Source organism: Dryobates pubescens, chromosome 11 (genome assembly GCF_014839835.1).
Source record: "Dryobates pubescens isolate bDryPub1 chromosome 11, bDryPub1.pri, whole genome shotgun sequence".
NCBI lineage: Eukaryota > Metazoa > Chordata > Aves > Piciformes > Picidae > Dryobates > Dryobates pubescens.
The window spans coordinates 5,225,351-5,252,777 of NC_071622.1; the positions used below are offsets into that span (position 1 = coordinate 5,225,351).

The 27,427-nt window shown below is 47.3% G+C and overlaps 1 protein-coding gene across 2 annotated transcripts; it reads right to left on the reverse strand.

Moving 5' to 3' along the window:
• Window positions 1–426: 426 nt before the first annotated feature.
• Window positions 427–27,427, reverse strand: SLC5A9 (solute carrier family 5 member 9). 2 transcript variants are annotated; one of them, XM_054165175.1, is made up of 14 exons: window positions 27,335–27,427; window positions 25,970–26,041; window positions 23,354–23,458; window positions 21,313–21,477; window positions 17,947–18,052; window positions 17,133–17,213; window positions 15,208–15,413; window positions 14,033–14,168; window positions 12,666–12,773; window positions 12,333–12,483; window positions 11,016–11,184; window positions 10,180–10,395; window positions 4,221–4,362; window positions 427–669 (listed from the first exon to the last, which is right to left on the reverse strand). In XM_054165175.1, the coding sequence occupies exons 1-14, from the start codon at window positions 27,410–27,412 to the stop codon at window positions 461–463; spliced, it is 1,944 nt and encodes a 647-aa protein (XP_054021150.1). In that variant the 5' UTR covers window positions 27,413–27,427; the 3' UTR covers window positions 427–460. The 2 variants fall into 2 exon arrangements, with proteins under 2 accessions (XP_054021150.1, XP_009907314.2); XM_009909012.2 differs by having other exon boundaries at window positions 427–661; window positions 4,240–4,362; window positions 27,335–27,409.

Sequence of the window (27,427 nt, forward strand, 5' to 3'; positions counted from 1 at the left end):
TCCGAATGCTGGCCGTATGAGAAGCTGCAGGTAGTGCTGAAGCTTAAGGGAAGCTTAAGTGCTTTCCCTGCAACAATGTAAACCACAATTTCTTTTGAGGTCATTCCTCTAAGAGCAGTGGTGTGAAGTCAGCCCTGAACTGGTGCATGAGGGGACTGGAGACATAGCCATGCCACAGATGGGCTTTCCAAAGCTTCTGTTCCTTCCTAGGCTTAGCTCTGCACCTTTAAAACTGCCCCCACATCTGTTGATTTGACCTGTGTGCTGTCCCACACATCCCATGCATCCTGAAAATGACCCCCACAGCCATTTCCAGCAAGCAGTGCCTCCAGGGAAGGGCTGTACTAAGGGATACCAGTACCTGTGGGGACCATCACCTCTGTCACCCGATTCTTCTAGCTGAGATGTGAAGATGAGGACCCCTGAGACAAGCCAAGGCCACATGCTGCCTGACCCCATCTTAACCAAAGTATGCCCACAGGAAGACATTAATGGTCATCAGGAGGATGGCATTAACATTGCAAACAGCCTTCCACAGGGGCTTTTCCTCGATGCTGGTGAGTCTCCTTTCCAGGGCAGCTCTCTCCTCCTGGGACAGGGTGGGTGTGGGGCCGGTGGACAGTCCACAGAACCATAAATACAGCATTTTCCAGCAGGGAGGCTTGGCTGCTGCAAGGAATGAACCAAAAAAACATGTGTTATTGTCTAGCTGGGACTCTCTCCTCCCTCCTTCCACTAGCTCAGCGGTGCATTGACCAGTGTGCTGTGGGCCTTGAGATACAGCTTGGGTGGGAGATGAAAGATGAAGGAAAAGGGGGGGGGGGGGGGGGAGGAAAAAAGTGGGGAGAAAGAAGGAGAAAAGGGGGGGGGAAAGAAGGAGAAAAGGGGGGGGGAAAGAAGGAGAAAAGGGGGGGGGGGGAAGAAGGAGAAAAGGGGGGGGAAAGAAGGAGGAACGGGGGGGGGGAAAGAAGGAGAAAAGGGGGGGGAAGAAGGAGAAAAGGGGGAGGGGAAGAAGGAGAAAAGGGGGAGGGGAAGAAGGAGAAAAGGGGGAGGGGAAGAAGGAGAAAAGGGGGAGGGGAAGAAGGAGAAAAGGGGGAGGGGAAGAAGGAGAAAAGGGGGAGGGGAAGAAGGAGAAAAGGGGGGGAAAGAAGGAGAAAAGGGGAGATGAAGAGGGGGAAGGGGAGAGGAAAGTGGGGGGAAGCAGGGGAAAGGAGGAAAGGGGAAAAGGGGAAAGTAAAAGAGCAAGTTCTTTCTCAACAGCCTGATTATGGCTGGTTGATTGCAACACCAATCATTAGTTAATTAACAGAACTCTTCCCCCTCCTCCCCAGCCCAGCTCCTATCCACTTTGATAAATTCCTGACAGCACGAGTGTCCACTTAGAGATCTCCTGGCTTATTTGTGACACATGTCATACCAGGTGAAGGCTGTGTTTTAATTGTCAGCCCTGTGCACTGTGTATTTCCCTGGCTGTTCTTTCCAAATATAACCTTTCCCTGACTGCAGAATGTCAGAAGGCCTCGAGAAAGGTGGTCCCTGGAAAGAAGCCCCTCATTAAACTGTCAGCTGCTGAGGTTTGCATTTCCTACCCCACCAGTACTAATTACCAGAATACCAAGACACTTGTTTATAAAAATCTGAGCTAGTTAAATGGAGTAGGAATTGATAAGAACTAATAAATAATGCTGAATGGTTGCATTCAACTTGAACTCAAACTCACTCTTGGAGGGGGGGGAAGAATAGAAAGGGATTTCTTCAGCTGCTCCCTTTTGTTTCGCTTGGCTGTAACTGGGACCAGAGTCCTTGGGCCTGGCCAGCAAAAGGAAGGTGTGAAGAACTCTCCTGTGTGTGTCTTCCTTTTGAGATTTCTGCTCTGTCACCTTGGGAGGTTAAAACCACTTCTGGCTCAAAACTGTAACTCTGCATTTTCAAAACAGATTTGCAAACTAATCCTGTGTCCACCCTGAAAAGAACTTGCCTATGGAGCAGCTTCTGATCCTATTCTGTCTCCTGACAACTCCCTTAAGAAAGAAGGCAAAGGATCAAATTAACTTATTAAATACCTTTGGCTGGGCACACAGCTGTTTGAGCAATGTGGGCCTGAGTTTTAACCATGGCTTATATCATAGACTCATAGAATCAACAAGATCATCAAGTCCAACCTGTCACCCATGACCACTAAATCATGGCACCAAGTGCCATGTTCAATCCCCTCTTGAACACCTCCAGGGACAGCAACTCCACCACCTCCCTGGGCAGCCCATTCCAATGGCTAACAACTCTCTCTGTGAAGAACTTTCTCCTCACCTCCAGCCTAAACTTCCCCTGGCATAGCTTGAGACTCTGTCCTCTTGTTCTGGCACTGGTTGCCTGGGAGAAGAGACCAATCCCTTCCTCGCTACAGCCTCCTTTCAGGGAGTTGTAGAGGGCAATGAGCTCTCCCCTGAGCCTCCTCTTCTCCAGGCTAAGCAACCCCAGCTCCCTCAGCCTCTCCTCACAAGGCTGTGCTCAAGGCCTCTCCCCAGCCTTGTTGCCCTTCTCTGGACACCTTCAAGTGTCTCAATGTCCTTCTTAAACTGAGGGGCCCAGAAGTGGACACAGGACTCAAGGTGTGGCCTAACCAGTGCCGAGTACAGGGGCAGAATGACTTCCCTGCTCCTGCTGGCTACACAATTCTTGATGCAGGCCAGGATGCCATTGGCCTTCTTGGGCCCCTGGGCACACTGCTGGCTCATGTTCAGCCAGCTTCCAATCAGTACCCCCAGGACCCTTTCTGCCTGGCTGCCCTCCAGCCACTGCAACCCCAGCCTGTAGCGCTGCAGGGGTTGTTGTGACCAAAGTGCAGCACCCGGTACTATCTTAAGGGAAGATGAAAGATACTATTGGCATAATATTATAACTGAGGCAGATTTATCCTAGGACATCACAAAGTGCACATGCCTGCTCCCAGCATCTCATGGGCACTTCAGCCCGTGATAGCACCTGCTACTGCATCACTGTCTGAGTTTGACCAGTACAGGCCACACAGATCTAAGGAGGAGACATCTCTAGTCGATGCACAAGTGGTTTATCTCCTAGCAGTGATGAGGACAGAAAGGGATGCCATTTCCATCTGCTGGAAGTGGAAAGCACACAGCTTGCCATGAACATGTCCAGTTCTGGGCTCCTCAATTTAAGGACATTGAGACACTTGAATGTGTCCAGAGAAGGGCAACGAGGCTGGGAAGTGGTCTGGAGCACAAGTCCTGTGAGGAGAGGCTGAGGGAGCTGGGGTTGCTTAGCCTGGAGAAGAGGAGGCTCAGGGGAGACCTTATTGCTGTCTACAACTACCTGAAGGGAGGTTGTAGCCAGGTGGGGGTTGGTCTCTTCTCCCAGGCAGCCAGCACCAGAACAAGAGGACACAGTCTCAAGCTGCACCAGGGGAAGTTTAGGCTCGAAGTGAGGAGAAAGTTCTTTACAGAGAGAGTTGTTAGCAATTGGAATGTGCTGCCCAGGGAGGTGGTGGAGTCACCATCCCTGGAGGTATTCAAGAGGGGACTGGATGTGGCACTTGGTGCCATGGTTTAGTAGTCATGAGGTCTTGGGTGACAGGTTGGACTTGATGATCTTTGAGGTATTTTCCAACCTTATTGATTCTGTGACTAGCATTGTGCTAGTGGGTAGCTGCTGCTACAGTTCTGCCTGCAGTAGTGCTATGGAGCTTCTCAAAGAGCATCTCAGTGAGACAAATAGATGCAATGTCAGGGCCCAAAGCCCCAGTGTCAATGGGGTGAGGAGCAATGTTCCAGCAGCACAAACTTCCACCCTCCCACAGGATCTTTGTAAGTTGTCTTTGACTCCCACCTTAGGAGTCCAGCACATAATTAAGTGTAGAGTGACTGGGGGAGTTCACATGAGTAAACAACTTGTTCTGGAGAGTAGGAGGAAGAACATTTCACTGAAACAGGGCATTTGTATATGTGGTTTTTTTTTTCTCAGAAGTGTCTCCTCTCCCAAGCCATTCAGAGGATGTGCCATGAAGGTAAACACTGTAAGATATGCTGGGAGGACCCAGAACCACAATACTTACATTTGCCCCATGCTTTCAAATCGCTGTACCCATAATCACAAGCCCCAGCTCCAGTGAAGGCAGCAGGTGGGGCTTTAGAGGGGCTTTCCTGAGCTCTTGGCTGTGCATTCACATGCACATGAGTGTGCCTAGTCACAGAGAGCCACCTTACCTGCCTCCTCCTCAGTGGCTGCATCTGCAGCTAAGTCACTCTCTCCAGTGGCTGAATTGATCTGTGCTGCTTCACTATTGTGATTCTTCAGGTCAATGGCAGGTGCTTTCCTGTGTCTTGTCCACCATGTCAGGCAGTCAAGCTTCAAAGTGGGACAGAGAACAAACAGATTATTGTCTATCAGTCCCAACCTGGCAGGCTGATCATCTCCCCCTTTGAGGGGCACAGATCCAAGATGGTGATGGCATTACTCTCACCTTCCTTCTGCACAGGCACTCACACCCTAGAAAAGAAAGCTGAAGCTGAAAAGCTGAGCAAAAAGTGTGAATTAATCTAGTTTCTTTCCTTCCAGCATTTTAATTGACCCCTTCCATCCCTGTGTCTAGCAGGAGTAACCTTTAAGTAGACATTGAAGAAGCAGCTTTCTCTTTGCTAGGCTCACTTGACTGACATGAAATGATGATGATCTGCATCCAGGAAAGCAGCTCTCCAACAAGGAAGGGCAATAAGTCAATTTAAACGAGGAAGCCAAGATAACCCTCTCTGGACTCAGCCTCAGAAAGCAATTTTACCCTCAGTAAAGAAAGTTCAGTTGAATGTTGGCATGCAGGTACACAGCCAAAGGGGCATGATGCAGACACCCAGGCATGGGAACACTGGCATTTGAGCAGCTCCTTCTCTGGGTCACAGGGAGGGACTGGAGGACCTGCTGTCTCAATTGTCACTTTATAGGAAATGAGGAGAGGCTGAGGGAGCTGGAGTTGCTTAGCCCGGAGAGGAGGAGGCTCAGAGGAGACCTTAGTGCTCTCTACAAATACCTGAAGGGTTGTAGCCAGGTGGGGTTGGTCTCTTCTCCCAGGCAACCAGCACCAGAACAAGAGGACACAGTCTCAAGCTGCACCAGGGGAGGTTTAGGCTGGGTGTTAGAAAGAAGTTCTTCATAGAAAGAGAGATTGGCCATTGGGATGGGCTGCCCAGGGAGGTGGTGGAGTCACCATCACTGGAGGTGTTTAAGAAGAGGCTTGATGGGGTGCTTGGTGCCATGGTTTAGTTGATCGGATGGTGTTGGGTGATAGGTTGGACTTGATGATCTCTGAGGTCTTTTCCAACCTGGTTTATTCTATTCTGTTCTATTCTATTCAGGGACTAGGCTCATCAATCCCATTCAAATGCAGCTGCCCAGGTCCATGAGTTGTCTTCCTGCTCCAGCCTGTGGCTGCCCTGCAGAAAAGCTCCAGGACAGGACTGGGGCAGTGCAGTGATGGCAACAGGTCACACATTGGCCTGAGGAGCAGCTGCTTCCCAGCTCTGCCCCTGTGGACATGAACATCTCCTCTGGGTCACTTACAGAGTAAGGTGAGCTCACTTTTTGAGCGTTACACACCGCACTCTAGGCAGGAGTTTCCAGCTGACACAAAATGTTGCATAATTTCTGGAAGATTTATAGCTTTATTTAAATCATTTTCAACCAAGATGAGCACTGGGCAGGGCTAATCTTTCTTGTCATGATGTGCTAAATTGCTTTGATTTGATGATCCTCATCTTTCTCAAGGATTTTTCTTTCTCTTTTCTTTTTTTTTCCCCCTTTCTCTCTCTTTTTTTAATCACTTAGGAAATGTTCCTGAAACACAGCAAAGCTTCAGGATACTAGAAGATTTCCAAACCTTTTTTCTTTTCCTTCCTCTTCCTGTGTGTCACTGAATGACACTGCAGCAATATTGGCAAGGGCTGGAGGCTAGCTGGGGCTCAGAATTTGCCAGGAGTGATTCCCAGCTGGAAGTGGAACAGACACACAGGTCATTCCACTCTCCCAAGCAGGAGCTGGTGCTTTACCCATGGCCAAATCAAGCAAACCACCACCATATAAAGGGCTCCTTGGTGAAGCATCACAGCATCTTCAAGCTCCCCTAGTGGCTGGCTGAATTCTTTAAGTCACCCCTTTCTCCTCTCTACTATCACCAGAAGGTCAGGTGCCAGTGCATATCTGCAGTGTTGTGTGGCCATGGAGGCCACCATGGGGCTGGTTGAACTCTCCTGGCAGAGACTGTGACCTAATTGTGGCCTTCCAGTATCTGAAGGGGGCCTACAAGAAGGCTGGGGAGGGACTTCTCGGGATATCAGGTAATGATAGGACTAGGGGGAATGGAATGAAGCTGGAGGTGGGGAAATTCAGGCTGGATGTGAGAAGGAAGTTCTTCACCTTGAGAGTGGTGAAGCCCTGGAATGGGCTGTCCAGGGAGGTGGTTGAGGCCCCATCCCTGCAGGTGTTTAAGACCAGGCTGGATGAGGCTCTGGCCAGCCTGATCTAGTGTGGGGTGTCCCTGCCCATGGCAAGGGGGGTTGGAACTAGATGATCCTTGTGGTTCCTTCCAACCCTGAGTGATACTATGATACTCTTGAAGAGATGGGCATGAGAGGCAGAGGATGGCACATGCTTTGCATGCCTGAAGAAAGCAAGTATGTAAGAGCTGCTGACCAGGGAGCTGTGTTGGCATAATTGACTCGGACCTTGGAAAAATGCTGCCCCAGGCTGCTGTGCCCAAGGGCAGGGGAGTGGGGAGTAGCTGCTTGGGGGCTCCCAGGGAGCCATATGTGGGCAGTGCTTGAGGAGCTCTGTTCCCCCTCCCTTTAGTTTGCTCCTCTGTGTGCTTAGTTCCCACACGAGCTGAGCATCCTTTGCTGTGGCGCTGTGGGAGCTTCAGTTACAGCACCTCAGAGGGCATGCTGTGGGTTCAGGCCACCAAACTAAGCTTGGTGATCCTCCAAGGCTATGCACCTAGAGCAGCCACTGAAGCCAAACTTCAATACACATCTCCAACCCCAAAGTACCTCAGGTGGAATTGCCAATCCATCAGCCTGTCTGGGTGAGCCCTGAGGAGGTGACCTGCTCAAGCTCTTGTGGTCTTTTGCTTTGTGGGCTGTTCCCTCTCCCTTTTCGCCCTCGCGTTCTCCTTGGGCACAAGAGTTTGCAAGAACTCAGCAAAGCTTTTCTTTTGTTGTTTGTAAACTAGAATAAATCCTTCTGTTCCAAAATGCCATCTGGCACCTGACAGTTGTGTTTCAGCTTCACAGTCTCAAATTTAATTGTAAGCTCTTTTGCAGGGTTTTCAAGGACGGCGTGACACAATATGGACTACCCACAATGAAGACATATGAACTCTGGAGCATACCAAACAAATTCCTTGCATACTTGTTTTTCAGCACAGCATCAATCACCACAGGGATGGGAGAGTGTCCAAAACAGCAGGAGAAAATGCTACAGCTTGCAGTTCTTGGATTGTAATTCATTTAAAGCCAGGCATATTAGCTGTACCAGTCTAACATCAGATACAAATCTCTTTTCTCCTTTTGCCCATTTGCTATCTCTAAAGCATTGAGATTCAATATTTAAAGTTGTCCAGTGTAGATTTTCAGCTGGTGTAAGGCAGCATAACTGTGCTCAACAGCTGTTCCTGGTCTTTGAAGGCAATGGAGCTATGCTGATTTACATCTGCTGAAGTATGATCTATCACTATCTTTCCTTGGCTTTCTCCTTTGCTGGTTTGTTTTCCTTTGCCTTTTGCTTGACAAAATAAATGGTGTAATTCCTAGCTCTTATACTGTGTCTTTCATCATTCCATCTCAAAGCACTGTGTACATAAGGGCTGGCAGAACTAACCTCATTGTGATTTTTAGAGGGTAAATATCTCAGGCTCATAAAGTGAACTGACCAACATATGGGACAGGGAGGCACCAGAGCTTCAGATGTCAACAGGCAGGACACCCAACACCAGCCTCCACCTCTCAGCCACTACCAAAGGGACATACAGGCTCTTCACCCGAGGTTTGCTCACCTCTGTTGGAATCCAGCAATCCAAAGTCACTGATGGCCAAACACAAAGTTCAGGCACTAATTTGTACCCAGAGAGTTGTAGTCCAAACCTGCACACGCTCTCATGTCTAGGGCAAAAGTTGGGATAACCTTTCCTAGTGAAATTTGGGATAAATACAAGAAACTGAAGGAAAACCAGACTGAAATCATACAGAGCCAGATTCTCCCATTGCTACCAAGATGTGGGAAGAGGAAATTAGCTACCATTTAGTAGCACAAAGTGCCTGGAAGCCTGTCTCATTTTCCTTGCAGTGGAAAGGTGCCGAAGGCAGGGATAGGGCACATGGGACATGGATGGTCATCACTATCATCAGACAATTGAGCTGGATCTCTGTGTCCAGCCTCCCACTACCACCAGCAATATCATTAGTTCTCATTAATCTTATTCAGAGTCTTTTATACATATGTGAAGCACTGAGCTCAACACCATGTGAGGTTTCTAGCCTACCAAAACTTATCCTGACCATGCCTCTTTGGAAAATTACTCAGAAGCAGCCCAGCCTATGCTTGTCATGGACAGCACTGCCCTTTAGCAAGCTCTCCTCCCTCCTTGTCCCTCCAGAGGTACTTGGGGGCTCCTTATCCATTGTCCCTCTGGGACAAGTGCACACAGATTTTTCAGACAAAATCCTATCCTCCCATACCACTTCTTTGGTTTTCCTCCCTGCACCTCTTCCAGGCTGAATCCACCTCGATGCCACCAAGAGCACTGGATCTTTGAAGAGCACGTCAAATAAGGTCCCTTAAATCCAGCACCGACAAACCCACCTATTGCTACTGAAAACCTCCTCTGATGAATCTCTGGCAATCATAATGTCTCTTTCCCTGATTCTATTACAACAGATCTTCATCCTGAACTCCCCCTCTGAAATGCTGAAATGTTTCCATACCTCTGAGGTCAGACTAAAAAGCCTGTAGGAGCAGTGGCCAGTTTCCTCATTTCCTGAGCTGTTGGTGTGATGTTTGCTATTTGCCAGTTAATACATCTTATCTTGCTGTTGCTGTGGGCAGGGAGCACTGCACATGTTTAGTTATCACAGGTCAGATGATGAGTGGGAACTCATTAAACCACAGTAATTAATTGCTGGCAACCATCTGGCCACCCCTGAGCAGTAGTGAACAACGTAAGCAGCAGAACTAATGGTGCCTCCTTGCCAGTATTTCTCTCTCCCATGTGGATCCCCTGATAGCTAATAAAAGCTGAAACTTTATCTTAAAGCAGACACAAAGATAGCCTCTCTGTCTCCCTCCCCCTCTCCTCTATCTGAGCACTTGCTTTCATGCAATCTTCAGGAGTTGGGTATCTTTGACACCACTAATATTCCATCAAACATTGAAGGAACTGGTTAATGCTTTACAAGTTATGAGGAAGCAGCAGCTAGAGAATGCTATGATGGCATCACCCTTGTTTCCTTATGCAGTTAGACAGGGGAAAAAATAGGTTTTCTAAAGCTATCCAGTAACCTTTGCTTGGAAGTGGATAGCAGTTTTGTTACGTTGACAGCTGCTTTAAAATTTGGGCCTGGGAAGAGCTGCTGCAAGGTTTTATTACATAAAGCCTCCCAACTCTGCACTGTTCTAATGTGTTAAGTAAAAGAAAGTTGTTTCTGACTCAAAGTTATTAAATGTAATTGAGATCACATTGGGACCAAATGTTATTTTCCTAAATGCCCATGCTGCAAAAGATATTAATCTTGTTTGCCTGCAAGACGGATGCTGGCTCTGCTGAACAGGGTAGATGCTACAATTAGATAGATTTAATTCCTCCTCAGCAGTACTCTGTAATATAATTTCATCTCCTTCCCCTTCTTTTTTGCCTTTCCATTCCAGTTATGACGGGCTGTGGTGTCTGCCCAGCTCTAGGCACAGCATGGGAACTCACACTCAATTTGAAGCACTCAGTGCCTCAGGAAGCATTAACACTATGCGATCTGGGGAACAGAAACCTGAGGAGCAAGGGCTTCTTGGCAGCATAGGCATTACACACCATTTCTTAACCCTGGGAGGAGAAGCAAAGGGCAGATTTCAGAGGTGTTTTGGAACCCAAATGGGGGCTCTGAGCAAAGGGTGCCGCTGCGAGACGCTTACCTTTTCTTCAGGGATCGGTGGGGTGCAGAGGCTAATAAAGACAATGACCATGGCAGTGAGGACACAGAGGATGAGGGCAAAGTAGAGGTAGTGCAAGTCCTTTAGCACAGCTGGTCTTCTGTCCTCCTCACCACAAGATGGTGTGCTATAAATAAACTCCATGATCATCCGAACAAGACCAACAGCCAGCCCGGCCATGAGGCCCCAGAAAGCACCCTGAGAAAAAGCAAGCATAAAGCAAAGGTCACTGCATGCTACCTTCCTTGAAGTTTTCCTTCTCTGCTCTTTTCTTTTCTTTTTTATGTTTCATTTCTGCTCTTTCCTCTTGTCCCTTTTTATTCCCCTCCCCACACACCTTTCTCTGCACTTTTTTATTCTTCCCTGCTCTTGCTTAGACCTTTTGTGCCTGATGGAAACTCACACTGACATGCATCAAAGGAGGATGTTTTCAGTTAAAACGCCTCCATTTCTCTTTCTGCCCTTGAATGTGGTCCGGGCAAAGAACAGGCAATGCAGAAGTCTCCTCCTAAGGACATGCCTGCAACCAGACGTTGACACATCATCCCTAAAGTGCAGAATAACTTTTGCCTTTCATGCTTTCAAATGAGCTGCCAAGAAGCACCACTTGCAGTGGCTTCTTGGAAGCAAACACACATACACTAGAGACTGGGCTAAGATCCACTACAGGATGCCAGGAAAAGGCTGTCTAATTGTCACACTTGAGCTGGACTGGCTTTGAGTTTAGAGCCTGAAAGGCTAGGTGCTGAGGGGACAGTTATTTATTTATTTAACCAAATTAAATATGTATCTCAATTGGTTGTTGACACTCCACTTACAGGCTCATTAATCCTCTTGCAGAAGATTGCCAAGATGAAGAGAGCTGTGATGGGTGGGGCTAGATAGCTGGTTATGGACTGAATGTAGTCAAAGAGCTTGCCGCTGTTGGCTGACTGAATGATCGGGATCCAGAGGATACTGATGACTACAAGGATGAGGATGAAGACTCTGGAAGATAAGGGTAAAATTATTTTGGCTCTGCAGGTGGTGGAGTGCATCTGAAAATGAAGTTTTGCAGCAAAACACACTTCCAATTGCTCCCAGAACCTCCTAGGAAACAGTCCACAGCTCACTCTCAAGAAGACACTTTCCCTCCATCCATAGGAAAAGAGAAAATCTTCCTCTTCTAGAAATTAATTTCAACCAATTCCCAAAGTTAACTTCATAGAATTCAGAGTGAGCTGAGCTATGCATGAGAGATCCTTGTGGGCATAGTGGTTTCCCCCATGAGTTGAATCAGTGCAAGCCCTTCAACCTGGCGTGCCCAAGAGAGCAACATATTCTTTAAAGGACTAGCTCTTGGATGCAATAGAAAGAGGGAGCTGGAAGCCTGTGGAAGAAATCTTTCTTCCAGCTTTCCAAGCAGATAACATGCTCACACTTTGCCAAATTACAGCTCATTTGCTGCTTACTAAAATAGCTTCTGGGGTCTCAGATGCATACCACAACATTCCATCCTTGCATTGTGTGTCATAGATGTTTCTCCATATCGCAGAACAGGAGGTATTTCCCTTCTCACTGCTCCACAGCAGTGGAGTATGAGAGTGCCAGCAGCCTTCAAGCACCCCACAGCAAAGTTCAGAACTTACTGCTCATGGCTACAGAGTAAAAGCACTACAAATCTGCAGAATGCAACTCGAGTTCTGCAGTCAGGAGGAGAACTTTATATGCCCCTGACATAATGCAGTATCAAAGCTTGCTCACAAAGGATGCTGTAACTTACCACCAGAGACAAAGAGCTGGGAGGCCCAGTTCTCTACCCTTTTTCCTGAAAAAGGAGGAATTGCAAAGTGTCCCTCCTGTCTGCTCCAGAAACAACATCTTCTAAAGGTCTCCAATGACAGTGACTCCAGAGCACTTGTTTGCTTTCTCCAAAGGCAGTGTTTATGGTATACAGAAGAGAGAGACAATGATCTACCTGTCTCAGTGTTTCCCCTTGACCAGGCCTATCTAACACGAAGCTCTTTCCCAGGCTGTGTTCTTACTCTATATTTTAGGCACCAGTTTTTCCTCCCCATGCCCAGGCTGAAGAATGTAAATGCTGCACTCAAAGCAGATGATGATGAGAGCAACAAGACATCAAGAAATGTAAAGACCTGCCCACAATCATCAGCTCCTGCTCTGAAGCCTTTCTGCGGACCCGCTGCCAGATGTCTATAACGAAGAGAGTGCTGCTGCTGTTGAAAATAGAGGTGAGGGAACTCATCAAGGCTGCCATCATCACAGCAATCATCAAACCCCGGAGCCCTGGGGGAGCAAAAAAGGGAAGGAAAATCAGAATGAGACCTTTGGCCTCTCAGCACTGTTTTTTTTTTCATCCCAATGTCTAGTTAATGCAGTCAGATTTCTTCATCCTTAGGATGGATAAGAGCAGCATCCTGTGCAGAGCAAGGCTCAAGCCCACCTCCACAAGTGTAAAGATTTCTCACCATCAGGCATGAGTTCTATCACAAGTTTGGGGTAGGCAATATTGGAACAACCCACTGCAGCTCCACAGACCCTTTTACAGATGTCTGGGTCCACACAGCCCACTTCATCTGCAGAAGACAGGAAAATAGCAAGAAGCCAGTATTAACTCCATCGATGCTGAAGCTGTTTAACTTAAGGAAACAAATCTTGATGCCTTGTGTGGCTGGAATACAGCTAGGATGAGCAGAGCTGAGTAACAGTTTAGATCACAAAATAAAGGTGAAACTTCAAGCTGATGTTTTGCAGTTGTGTTCAGGGTGCAGATATAACCCTCCTGGATATTGCTTAATTGCAGTCCTTGATGATTTGTTGTTTGTGGCATCTGGATGTTAGGAAGAAGTTCTTCACCATGAGGGTGGTGAGACACTGACAGCTTGCCCAGGGAGGTGGTGGAAGCCCCATCCCTGGAGGTTTTAAGGCCAGGATGGATGTGGCTCTGAGCAACCTGATCTGGTGTGAGGGCCCTGCCCATGGCAGGGGGGTTGGAACTGGATGATCCTGGAGGTCCCTTCCAACCCTAACAATTCTATGATTCTATCTGGACTGTTTCCATGAACATGTCGACTGGGTTACCAAGGATGTTGCAGTCTGACTTATTTCTATTCAAGGAAATCTGGGAAGGAGGCACTTTTATTTCCAGGAGTTTTCCTCCTAGGCAGAGTATTCTTCCCAAGAAGTGGCATGCTCTGGAGAAGCCAACAATGAGAGCTCCCTGGGAGACAGCAGGAGGGGAACGCTTGCTCTTTCACAAACGAGGGCTGTTTTGTATAAGGCACCAGGGACCAAAAGAATCTGTGTGGTAGATTGCTAATACTCTCAGCAAATACCTAATGAAGGTTATCCATAGGACCTGAAGAAAAACCTCAGTAATTTGTGTGTTCCATCTCACTGACTTCCTCTAGATAGACAGATGCATGCAATGTCCACTGTAGAAGGCCAAGCTCACATCGCCACAGTCCATAGCATGGAGATGTATGACCCCAATGGCAGATTAGAATAGACACCATCTAATCAACTAAAGCATGGCACCAAGCCTCTTCCTAAACACCTCCAGTGATGGTGACTCCACCACCTCCCTGGGCAGCACATTCCAATGGCCAATCACTCTTTCTGGGAAGAACTTCTTCCTAACATCCAGCCTAAATATGGCACATACAGACGCTCCCAGTGACTTCTGCCACTGTGGGAGCACTAGAGGTGGAGGAGGAGCATGGGGAGACTGCTGTACAATAGGAGTCTATATGAGTATGTCTCCAGGACAGAAGTTTGTGAGGTGTAAAAGTACTGGTGGGCCTGTGTGGGTTTAGTGGCCAAGGAACAGGCTTACCTGGGTAAAGAGCTCTGCTGATCATTCCTGGCATGACAATGACAAACATAGGGAATATTTTCAGATATCCTCCCAGCACTGATCCACCTTTGGCATGGGAGAGGTTCTTGGCAGAGAGAGACCTCTGGACTATCACCTGCAATCAGTGAAGAAAGGGAACAGAGAATAAAACAGAAACACTACAGAAAGAGAACAGAGCAGAATAGAATTAACCAGGTTGGAAGAGACCTTTGAGATCATCAAGTCCAACCTATCACCCAGCACCATCTAATCAACTAAACCACGGCACCAAGCACCCCGTCCAGTCTCTTCCTCAACACCTCCAGTGATGGTGACTCCACCACCTCCCTGGGCAGCACATTCCAATGGCCAATCACTCTTTCTATGAGGAACTTCTTCCTAACATCCAGCCTAAGAGCAGGATCCTTCCTCTCTGTCTCTTGTCCTCATGGGTGACTTTCATTCATCAGGATCCCAGAGTGTTTTGCATGCCAGTGGCAACTTTCCCATCTCGGCTGGCTGCAGCCTGCTGCCACTTCTCAGAGCTCAGTGCACAGGCTATAGGAGAGGGCAGCGTGGAAATTTCCTTTACAGGAATCATTTCGCCCTTGACTGAAACGAAGCCACCTTGAGGATTGGAGACAACAGCTGTACGACAGCAAGAGACAAGGAAGGAAGCAGACTGGAGGTGTTTTGGTAAAAGTTCTGTGGTGACTTTTCACAATTAACCCATCTGAAAGCACAAAAGCACTGTGTCTTGAGAAACAAATGCAGGGTATTTTTGTAGCTTGGAAAGGAATAAGAAAGGTTAGACCTCTGGGAGTACGAGTGGCTTGTCTGGAGGTCTAAACAAAGTCACTGGAGAGCCAGTTCCAGAGCCACATTTTCTTATCCTTGTCACACCAACTGAATGAAAACACCTGGTACTCACCAGTCCACAGTGGAATAAAGATGAAAGAAAATAACCTGCTCTCCCTGCATTAAGTGCAAAAAATTAGCAGCTTGCTGAGAAAAAAAAGCAGAGAAACAAAGGAGAGATTTTGGTCTAGGCCAGTAAAAAGGTAGCAACTCCTGCACAGTGAGATACAGTCATATATCAGGTCACAGATCCCTAGAGAAATGGACTGGAAACAACAATACAGAGGTTTCCCTGGAGAAGGAAAGTCTTTCTTTACCTGGTCAGTGCACCAGCACCACAGAGCCAGCACAGAGAGGCCAAATATAAGGCCAGGCCAAGGAATGTCTCCAGTGACCGGATCCCTGAACAAATGAAAGGCGTCTGCACGCGGGAGGTGACAGGTGGTGTTTGGGACTATGATCTTTGGTATTGCTGTGCTGTATTTCTCCTGAAGTCCTTCATACCACCCAACTTTTTCAAATCCTGAAAAGAAAATGCCAGTGATTTAAGGTCTGGTGTTTGCTGCATAGTTATTTCCTTATCTGAGACTCAGGATTGCTTTTCTTTTCTCTTATCTTCCTCTTATCTCCTTTCTTTCATTCCATCCTTGCTTTTGGCAGTCAAGGTTTTTACAGGAGTCAGATGGATTCTGTGCAGAGTCCTTGTGGTTTTTCACAGTGTACCTTAGAAGAGGATCAGTGCAGGAAATTCTCCATGATGCTGATCCCTCTACATCTGGTCTTTGCTCACACATTTTCCAGGAGCTGGATTAGGATGGTATGACATGAAACAAGACATGTCTGTAACTTCTGTTTGCCATGAAGGCTTACAGCAAAGACTGATGATGGCCACTTCCTTGTTGCCTTTCTTTTTTTCTGTTTTTACAATGTTTGATTACGCCCAGATGAAGCCACAGCAACTCCCAAAGTCAACAGGCAAACTCAGCAGAATTACTCTGGATTTACATGAGCGTAGTGAAAGCTGACTTTGGCTCTGAGAAACCAATGTTTCAAGGGCTTTGGCAGCTTCAGGTAAACCTCCACTAATGAGGTGAAGTCATTCAGGAACTCACCTCCATACAGCTAGCACAAACAAGCCTGAAGACTTAGAATAGAATAGAATTAACCAGGTTGGAAAAGACCTTCAAGATCACCAAGTCCAACTCTCTTCTTTAATACCTCCAGTGATGGCAACTCCACCACCTCCCTGGGCAGCACATTCCAATGGCCAATCACTCTTTCTGGGAAGAACTTCTTCCTAACATCCAGCCTAAACCTCACCTGGCACAGCTTGAGACTGTGTCCTCTTGTTCTGGTGCTGGCTGCCTGGGAGAAGAGACCAACCCCCACCTGGCTACAACCTCCCTTCAGGTAGTTGTAGACAGCAAGAAGGTCTCCCCTGAGCTTCCTCTTCTCCAGGCTAAGCAACCCCAGCTCCCTCAGCCTCTCCTCACAGGGCTGTGCTCCAGACCTCTCCCCAGCTTTGTTGCCCTTCTCTGGACACGTTCCAGCAACTCAACATCTTTCCTAAACTGAGGGGCCCAGAACTGGACACAGGACTCAAGGTGTGACCTAACCAGTGCAAGGCACTGGTTACCAGTACAAGGGCACTTACCAGTACAAGGGCACAATGACTTCCCTACCTCTGCTGGCCACACCATTCCTGATACTGGCCAGGATGCCATTGGCCTTCTTGGACCCCTGGACAAACTGCTGGCTATGTTCAGCCTACTATTGAGCAGTACCCCCAGGTCCCTTTCTGCCTAGCTGCTCTCCAGCTACTCTGACCCCAGCGTACAGCATTTCATGGGGTTGTTGTGGCCAATGTGTAGAACCTGGCACTTAGATGTATTAAATCTCATGCCCTTGGACTCTGCCCATCTGTTCAGCCTGTCCAGGTCCCTCTGCAGAACCTTCCTACCCTCTAACAGATCCACACCTGCCCCCCAGCTTGGTATAATCTGCAAATTTACTGATGATGGACTCGATGCCCTCATCCAGATCATCAATAAAGATATTGAAGAGGATGGGGCCCAGCACTGATCCCTGGGGCACACCACTAGTGCCTGGCTGCCAGCTGGCTGTGGCACCATTCACCACCACTCTCTGGGCTCAGCCCTCCAGCCAGTGAGAGTTGTGCTGTCACCATGTTTGTCAGTGTCTGCACCAGACTAGTGTATATGCCACTGCAGGTTCCCCCTACCTATGAACATGAGGACCAAAGCTCCCAGGACCATGATCAAGGTCTGCAGCGCATCTGTGTATATCACAGCCGTTAAACCACCTGCCAGAAGAATCAGACATGAGAGGTAGAATGTGTCACCATGTACAATGATACTGGTAGCTCACCTGGCAAAAAGGTTTCCCTTGGCTCCAGCCCTGTGATTTCAGGACAGACCCTTTGGGAGAAGCTGGCAGTAAGCTGGTCACTCCCAGGAGTATTTTTATAGCTGCCACAAACCCTTCTGTGAGATATGGCCTGAAAGGCTTGTCCCATTCTTGAGAGGGCTTGGAGGCAGCTGAGCATCTTTAGCTACTGAGATGCTAATGTTGTCCAGAAATTACAGAATTAACCAGGTTGGAAAAGACCTCTAAGATCACTGAGTCCAACCTATCACCCAACACCATCTAATCAACCAAACCATGGCACCAAGTGCCTCTTCCAGTCTCTTCCTAAACACCTCCAGTGATGGTGACTCCACCACCTCCCTGGGTGACAAAAAAGAGCAAATATGGGCAATGGCAACTATCTGCAAAGGGAGCCAGGAGCATTCTGTAGTGCTAGAGAATTCTCTAGAAAACAGTGATGGTACCCCATAGCAGTTTCCCTTGGACCAGGAAGGAAGAGGTAACAGCCAGAGGTCTCCAACAGCTGGGAGTGACAGGACATGTACTACCAGAAGCTGGGGGAATCCCTCCCTCAGACCAGAACCTGAATATTTTCCTCCAAGGAGGAAAGGGAAAATGCATATCCTGGGCTCCAGTTTATAACATTTCTTTTAAAATCAGCTATTTACCAGCTATGGTGTAGACAGCAGTCACTGCTAGCAAGACCACAGTGGACAAGTAGAGGTTCCAGCCCAAAGAGATTTGGATGAACAACGCACCAGAAAAAATGTCTGTCTGGAATAGAAAAAGCCAACAAGGACAGCCTGGCATTAGTGATGCTTTGTGCAAGTGAAATCTAAGAAAGCAGCCTGTAGCCCTCTGCAGATGAAAGATCTGATGAGTGAGGTCACCATGAAGGTGAAGTGGGAGAGAAGGACAGAGCATGGAGCTGTTGGCTATGAACCTTCTTTCTCTTGGTGTAAGGAAAATCTTTCATCCAGGTCAGAGCTCTCAGAAGGGTTCTACATCAAGTGACTAACACAAAATACTATATTACAGGGTGTTTGGTGCCATGGTTTAATTGATTAGATACTGTTGGATGATAGGTTGGACTCGATCTTGAAGGTCTCTTCCAACCTGGTCTGGTCTGATCTATTCTATTCTAGTAATCCTCAGTGAGAGAGAGGTGGATCAGTGGAAATTCTCCTTCCCTTTAGTGACTGAAGACATCCATGGGTTGCAGGAGCCCATATATCCACAAACAGACACAGGAGAGCAAATAGCAGAGACCAGGTTCTTCCTGAGACTATATCTTGGTGTCTCACTGGCCAGGAGACACTCCTGCTTGAAAGACATCCGAAAAACAAATCACTGATGTCTAGTGCCATGATTCAGCTATCTGAAAAGGTCAACAATTTGCTTTTCTATTTGTGCAGTTCAGCATACTAGAATGACTCCAGAAAAACAGGTTACTCCTGCTGAGGACCTCACTAGAAATAAGGAAACCCTCACCAGCTTTCATTTTGATTGGACCTGCTGGTAGAGAGAGAGAAATCAGGGGTGAAACCTGAAATGATACAGATAACATCATTCAAATGCAGAAGGTGCTATGGGAGGTATGTGTGTTGGGAAATCAGTTTGAAGGACACTTCAAATCTGGTATTGGGGGTGAGATACAAGTAAAGACACCTGCCCAAGGAGACAGAAAGAATGGGACAAGATTTCTATCTGCTGTGCCTGAAACATGCATTTTAAAAGCAAACACGCGGAGCAGCTCCTGACCTCTGCAGCCCTGAGACAGGACAAACACTGTCAGTACACCACAGAAACCACAGAGCCTTCTGGGCTTTGGTTTCTGAGCAGGAAACACAAACACCTCTTTAGCCATGCAGGATCAGTCCTTTGACAATGCTGTTTATTGAGATCTCTGTTTTCCTCTGCAAGCAGGGAAGGCTCTGCAGTGCCCGAGTTGCTAACCTGTGCTCGGGCAAAAAGCACAGGGAGAAAAATCCTTCTTGTAACCAACTGCCTGCTGTCCATCCAGCCGCTAAATGAGCTCTCCACAAACAATAGCCCTGCTTAATAGAAAGCACCTGTCATGCCCACAACCCCCACCAGCCACATCCATCAGCCACGCGTGAATCAGCTGCACAGAGACAAACCACTGAGACGAGACAGCAACGGCTGAGGCCAGGGTCCTGCTCTGCAAGGCACTGGAAAATACTGCTCTGCTTGAAGGTCATTTTGAAAGAGTGATTTGTTTTTGCCACATACCTTGACTGTGTAACTGGGCACTATGTCAGGCTGCTGCAGGAAAGATTTTCCATTTAGCCCTCATAGGTAAAAGGTTTCAAATGCCTCTGCATAAGATCTCATCCTGGACCATGCTTCAACCCAACAGAACAAAGCTCCTGGAGGCAGTGCTGACAGCAATGGGTGACATAGATTCATAGAATTGTCAGGGTTGGAAGGGACCTCAAGGATCATCCAGTTCCAACCCCCCTGCCATGGCCAGGGACACCTCACACTACACCAGGTTGCTCAGAGCCACATCCAGCCTGGCCTTAAAAACCTCCAGGGATGAGGCTTCCACCACCTCCCTGGGCAACCTGTGCCAGTGTCTCACCACCCCCATGGGGAAGAACTTCTTCCTAACATCCAATCTGATTCTACCCATTTCTACTTTTCTTTCCATTCCCCCTAGTCCTATCACTCCCTGACACCCTAAAACATCCCTCCCCAGCTTTCTTGTAGGCCCCCTTATGACACTGGAAGGCCACAGTTAGGTGGCTGCAAGCTGTCAATGTGAGAAGTTGCAATGGTTTTAAACTGAAGGACAGTAGATGTAGACTAGATAAAATGATGACATTTTTTACAGTGAGGGTGGTGAGACACTATAACAGATTGCCAAGAGAGGTGGTAGATGCCCCATCCCTGGAAACACTCAAGGTCAGGTTGGACAGGGCTTTGAGCAACTTAATCTAGTTAAAGATGTCCTGGATCACTGCAGGACAGTTGGACTAAATGGACTTTGGAATTCCCTTCCAAGCCAAACCACTCTATGGTTCCATGATTAAAGGAAGAAACCTATCCTGTACCCCTAGCCTGGAACTTAGTGCACCTCCCAGCACCTGAGACATAACAAGTCTAGGAGAAAGACCTTGACCCAGTTGCAAAAGGCACATGAGTTTCTGGTCTCTAGACAATGTCTTCAAAGACAATTTGACATCTAAATCAGGGTGTAGTGAAAACTGACTTGTAGAGGCTGCGGGATACCCAGCTGGAGACAAAGGACTGACATTTTCAGTCTCTTAAGACTCTGAAATACAGTCCCCTTCCTCCAAGGGCACAGCTAGTTCTGAGCAGAAGAGCATCAATTCTGCCTCTTTATTAATGGCATGCAAATGAAGAGAAATACCCAGTAGCTGGCATTGCTTTTTAGTTGCAAACAAGGTACAATGCTACAAGCAAGTCAGGAAAGATCTTGAGTTTTGTCCTAAACCAGAGACAACCTCCATGTCACCATATCCTCTATTTATACAACACAAGAAACAAGAGAGCTACAGCCAAAGCACACCTAATGCTAGAACCCATCTACAACAGCAGCAGATTTATGATCATTTAAGAGAATTTCACATCTAGAAGATGCAGGCAGCCAGATCCTCCTATGGGGTGATGCTGCAGTTCCCTGGTAAACATTGTTTAAGGTTTGATCTGATAGAAGACAGAAAGCAGGCAGACAGCTTATGGTGCTTATACTGTTTAGTAATTAGCTGCAGTGCCCCTGTGAAGTTCTCACTATGCATTGTTGTTTAACGAGGGCTTTTGCTCTTAGGATAGGTCTGAGTGATCAATACAGAGGCAGACATTTACCTGAGCAGAGCAGCACACCAACATGCTGCTACTGTTTCTTGTAGCTGAGCTGGTACTTTCAAGGACATCTGAGTTATCTCTGAGCAGCCCTGCACTGTGCAAGGATTGCCTACCCCTTGCACCGCACAGGGATGGGCTACCCCTGCCCTAGACACAAGGGTCGTGTTCATTTGGATACATACGGATATCTTGGTGAATATATAGAGAATGAGGGAGAGTACAGACATGTAGATTTGTATCCTCTGCCCTCCAAATCTCTTCTGCAGGTACTCAGGCATGGTGACAACTCCTGCTGCGATGTAAACAGGCACAAAGATCCAGCCGAGAGCCAGCAGAGCCCAGGTAGCCTGGTAAGGAGACAGAGAAAGTAAAGGCACATGATTCAACACAAGGCAACAGCCTGCTCATCTGTCCTTTCAGGGGCCATCCTAAGAGAGCAGAAAGGTACAGTGCCAGGCAATACATTTGGGAAGCAGTCTCACTCTTCCTCCCTGCACAGACGATGAGATGGCAAATGGAGAAACTACTACAATACAATTAGCAGCATACCATTAGTTATCTTCCTAGGGCCTGTGTCTCTCTGTCACAGGTGACACATTCTCTTACATCTCCTGGTCTTTCGGGCAAGACAGTGTATTCTATTGCTCTGGTTCTCTGAAATGTGATGATGTATTTGGTGGCCTTTGAAAGCAGTGGTGCTGTGGCAGTGAAGAGTTAAGTGATTCAGAGAAGGATGGGAGCATCTGTTTGTTGCTTGATTAGCAAGTGATGAGGCTGAGGCAGCAGGCTGTCCCTGCAGAGCATAAAAATAAGCAACAGCAAGACTCTGCTGGGATGTTCTCCTTGCAGGCTGGCACAGACGTGCTTCTGTTGCTGGTAGATAAAGGAGCAGTTTAGTTGCTTTGCCACAGGTGAAGGTTCCTTTACACCCTCCACCTTTTGGGAGGTGTAAAGGAATCTCCCATCAAGTATTTCCTCTCTGCAACCCAGAAAAAACCCAAACAGGAGATGTCAGACATAAGTAAAAAGCCATTGGATTATCAATCATCACCTCCTGGCTGTGTCAGGCCATTAGCTTTCTTCCAAGTACCTTGCATGAATCCAGATTTCACTTTGATCAGATATTTAAGTTATCAGAAATGAAACTGATCCCTGCGAGCACAAATTGCCAGTGACTGAAGAGAGCAGGCATGGCTTCTGCAGTGGCACAGCCTGGCTAGCTAGAAGATGCCCGTGTGATCCCTGCAGCTGAGTGATGTCCCTTGACAAAGGGAGACAATAATGGCATATCTGAAGTCCTTTTCCAGTCTGAAAGAAATTAATCTCAGCTCATGGAGGTAGATTTGCCCTGACACACAGTCTCATCTTCATGGGTTTCTAACACGCCTTGAATAGATTTTCTATTCAAGTACAGCAATATTGGTGTGTCCTACGAGCACCAGGCTGAGCACAGGCTCTGGTTTCTTCACAAAGGACTTAAAGGTGATCTTCATGCTTTAGAAAGAAAACAGTGCAGTGAATAGATTTCCCAGGGAAGAGCTTCTGGTGGGCCCTGCCTGTGCTTTGCTAGCATCCAGCACTAATAGCAATCTCTGCTGATACAGACAAGAGATTTAGAGTTAGGTGAGTGATGTTTATTGTGAGGCTGGCACTAATCTCACTCCTCATCACTGCAGCTGAGAAATTTCATTAGCATCACACACAAAGGGCCTGGTTTTCATGCTCTGTGTGGTGTCAGTGGCAATTTTCCAGGCCACTTCAACAGGGCAGAATGAGACCTGCCTCCACATCCAGATGTTGGCCCCAGAGACGTCACATTTGGGCAGCTGACAGGTGAAGGCAGCGCTGCCAATTCTCATAGCTTCACGTGGATTTTAGGAGCAAAGCTGCTTTTTTCCAACTCCTTGTACCCTAATCCTGTGATTATCCAAGTACCTTTTCAACATTCATTATCTTTTATTTTAATCTTCATGAGTACAGACTAAAGCTTACAAATATGGCCATGTGCTCGTGGGAAGGTCAAGGAGCTAATAATTTTACTGAATTCCAGTTAAACTGAAATAAAGATCTCATGTTTTAAAGGCTGTCTGAATGTCTGGAGGCTTCTCTCCTGAGGCTTCAGAACTTGTAGTTGTAGATACTGCTAGTGTCTGATTTTGGAGACAAATTCCTAGTCCCTTTGTAAACAGTGATATCTTAGTTGACAATATAACTGACTCTTACATTCCACTCAAAGCCCCCAACAGCAAGGCCTCCAGCTGCTCCAGTGCCTGCCAGGCCAATGAGTAAGCCACTGCCCACATTGCTTGACATCAGGGATGCTCCGATCTGAAACACATAATGCAGGCACAAAATCCAGTAAGTCACCTTAAGGAACTTCTGTACCAGCCCAAGCACTTTCCCCAGGCACTCTCTTTCCCCAGGGCCTCATATCTCTGTGGGTAGGTAGCTGGAGGCTAAAGAAGAGTTGGGTTTTCCTTCTCCTTTTACAGAAAGCTATGGTTTAGTATCTTAAAGTGGATGTGTCAGCCCCTACTCCAGTGCAAAAGCTTAATCTCAGAGTTGGGTTCACCTTGCCAATGGTGGTCCTGAGATACATGCCTGTTATAAGGAGTGCAGTGGGGTGAGGGAAGTTTGGTGGCAGCCACGGACACCACAGTGTCTGCAAAACATCATGGATTTCTCCATTCCCTTGTTTCTCAGCCAGCAGTGTGCCTTCTCCAACCTTGCTGACCCTTGCTCTACCTCTCCATGTCTTACTGACAGCCCAGTCTCTTCAAAGTCTTGCACTGAACATGCATGGGGTGGTTTATACAACCATCGTGACAGGAGTGCTCTATTGGAGTCCCTGCTAAGGGAGGAGATTCCTGAACCATAGCAGGGAGGCTGACAGAAACATGCAGGCCTTCTGTGTTTAATGTATACCCACAGGTTCAAAGACAGCAAGCTCTGCAGTGGGCTGGAAAATCCTAATGCCTCAGGCTAACTTTATAAGCAGGCTGTGGGCATGGTTGGCTGTCGCTACCCTGGCTCACTGACACCTTAATTGGAAGAATGTGTGGTCCAAGGTGCTTTAAACAGGGCAAAGTCTACCTGACTTGATTACTGCTTTTACTTGGCAGAAAGCCTCACCTCCTTTCTGTATGCCAACATCAAATCTCTCTCAGGGTCAAATGAGAAGTTACCCACAGGACAAGCCCAGCCCCTTCATCTCAATAGGAAGTTTGCTTTTAGCCACCTTGCCTACAAGTAGCTTTTCTCCTCTTAGCACTGCTCCACACAAAACAAGGAATGATGGAATTTGATCTGCTTCTCACCTCTGAGCAAAGTAAAGCATTAATATGGCATCAACGCCCACGCTGATTCCTGCCAACAGCTCTGCCTTCCTGCCTGTCTAAGAAAGCTCTTGATTAGAGAGCTGGCTGCTGCAACATGAATTTGCAACTGTGGTGGGGACTCATGCTCTCAAGAAATGTAAACAGTTTTCCTGGTATCTGTATCAGACACAGAAATACAGAAGACACATCACGCAGGAGCAGCAAGGTGGTGTCAGGGTTTGGTTGAGGCTATCTAACACACAGCAGAGACGTCAGCCCCATAAACAACACAATACAAGTAAGCCAGTCCTGTACTCAAGGTGAAGGCCAGAGAAGTGGAGCCTGCAGGAGAGCTGCAGAGGTGGAATCAGCTTTCTGGCAAACAAAACTGAAAAGTGAACAGCATAAGAGGTTGCTTTAAACCTAGAATGGTGAGTTGGAAAGCCAAGAGCCAGCCAGTACCCAGCAGACTCCTTGGCCAGCTGTGGTTGGAGCCAAAAGCAATAAGAATGCTTTTGAGTTGTTTGGTTTTAAAGAAAAAAAAGAACAAAATTGGGGGTGGGGAAGGCGGGGAGGGAGGGAAACAGTTCCATTTTGGTATCTTTCCATTTTTCTCCCCTTCCTAATTAGAGAAAAACACCAAGCTAAGATTTTCCATTAAACGTCACCTGCCCAAGACAGAAGCACAAAGAACATATAAAACATAACACAATTTAGAGAGGTGTATGTGTCTCTGATGGAAGAGGTTGAAAATCTAGCCTGCTGAATTTATGGGCAATGCACATCCAAAGGAAAGAGGCAAAAAATACAGTGTTTTGGTTGAGAAGTGCATTCCTCTACCCACGACTCACTGGAGAGATATACGGTGCTGGAGTCTGGCATTGGCTGAGAAGGATCTTTATTCCTGTGGTGTTTTTATTCCTTTCAAACTTTAAATTATCTTTATATGTACCTTTCACTCCCAAGAAAAGGTGCCTTCTATAGATTTTATATTTTTTTTTCTCTCTTCATAGTGAAGATTTATACTTTGGTGGTTTGAAGTTTATATCCTTCGCATCGTTAGTCAATAACCTCAACTTCACTCCAAATAGCAAGGGCTCAGAAAATCCTGGGCTTTGGGATTGTTTTCTCTTCGGTCTCTAAATGCTTTTTCACTGGATAGCACATTCCTAGATTACCTAATGTCCTCTTGTCTGGGGGACAGCAGTATCTTTGCTGAGTTGGGGTCAAAGAGTTTCAAATCTAGGTAGGCAGTCAGTGCTGCCTTACCCCCCTTACTCCCATCAAAGCAGAGAAATGAAGAGTGAAAGACAAAAAAACTGAAGATGCTTAACTATCTTTTTGGTTTAGCAGCTCCATGCTATAGCCCATTAGTAAATCTGCATGGGATGATTCCTTGAGGGTTCCTCTTCATCTCAAGACTATACTCTAAACGTGGTCTGGGTCCCCTCACTAGACCTGTCCTCCTTAGAGCTGGATTTGCTTTTGAACCATCAGAAGCAGGGGAATGCATTTCACTCACAGGCCACCAAGTCATGGATCTTCCAGCTAGGAAATAGCCTCCAATGGTCCCCCGGCTTGCTCTTATCGACGACTGGAAACACAGGAAAAAGAAAAGTCTTTCCCTTCATTCACACACCCTCAAGTCAGACCCAATGCCCATCCCAGAAGATTTACAACATCCCTTCAGTTTCCTGCACCAGCCTAGTTCTACTTTCCTTGGTGTCATTGCAGTCATCTGGCTTGCCCTGCTCAGAGAGGTAGCACACAGCTCTGATGCAGGGCCTCTGTGAAAGGCATTGTATTTTGAGATATCTGGGGGTTCATCTGCTCTCAGCTGTGTGAAGATACATGCTTGCAGCTCCAGGAAGAGCTGCTCACCTTCTGCCAATGATATGCATTAAGAGGAAGCATTTCCCTCCTCACCGTTCAGCACTCCCAGCAAAGACCTTCAAAGCCACAAGGATGAGAACCAGAACACAACTGGCATGGGATGCCATCAGGGTTTGCATTTGGGTATGAAATGCAGGTGCACTCCAGGACGGCTGCAACGCTCTGCTGCAGCTCCTGCTGCACTGTTGTACATTCAGGGTTTCCAGGAGCCCCACACTGAAGGGATTTCAAGAGCAGTAGGATGTCTATGGGGCCCTCTGATGTGACTGAGGCTGACTGTGCTTGCTGTTTGTAGCAGTCAGGAACTTGCAGCTGGACACCATACTGAAATGGCTTTCCTCAAAGCAGTCATTCACATGTACCCAGACTTGGTGCTGCTGGTGAGCAGCGCTGGCACCAAGCTAGGAGAAGCCTGACTGCCTGGTCTCAGCATGAGCTCCAAAAGTTTTTGTGCATATCTGCTAAGAATGCCAGGTTTCATCCATTGCTTCTGCTTCTCTTTGTACAGGTTTCTGATAGTACAACTTTGGAAGGAAGCTGTTTGAACATGTTTAATGAGTTGTTCTTGAATACACCAGCTGGGAAAGAACAAACTTCAGCCAACCAGAACATGATGGGTCTCTATAAAAGTGGCTTTCATAAAGCAACATGAACAAATAGCTTGCTATAATCCTTCCAAAGCTTTTTAAAGTCCCATTTCATCCTTCTCCATCCCAGCCCTGGCTTTTCTCTCGCCCTTTGCCTGCCCACACACTGGTATGAGACTACTTTGCAGCATGGGAGGTAGACATCATTCCCATAATAACCTCCATGAACCCCTTGGTTGTAGGGGTGAGGGCTCATAGGAAGATCACTGTCACCCTCAAACTTGCTTAACAGTGTGCACAGAGGATGTCCCTTGCAGGGGGCATCCTTTGTACCCAGAAGTGGTCCACAAAGGATCAAAGTCTCTCTGTCTCAGGCAGATCTAAACCAAATCACCTCAAGTACTCACCCATATCCCAACAGCGAGGACAAAGGCAAAGTAAATAACCACAACGATGATGTCTGCCACCCCAAAGGCCACCGTCATGTCCCCTGGTATTGT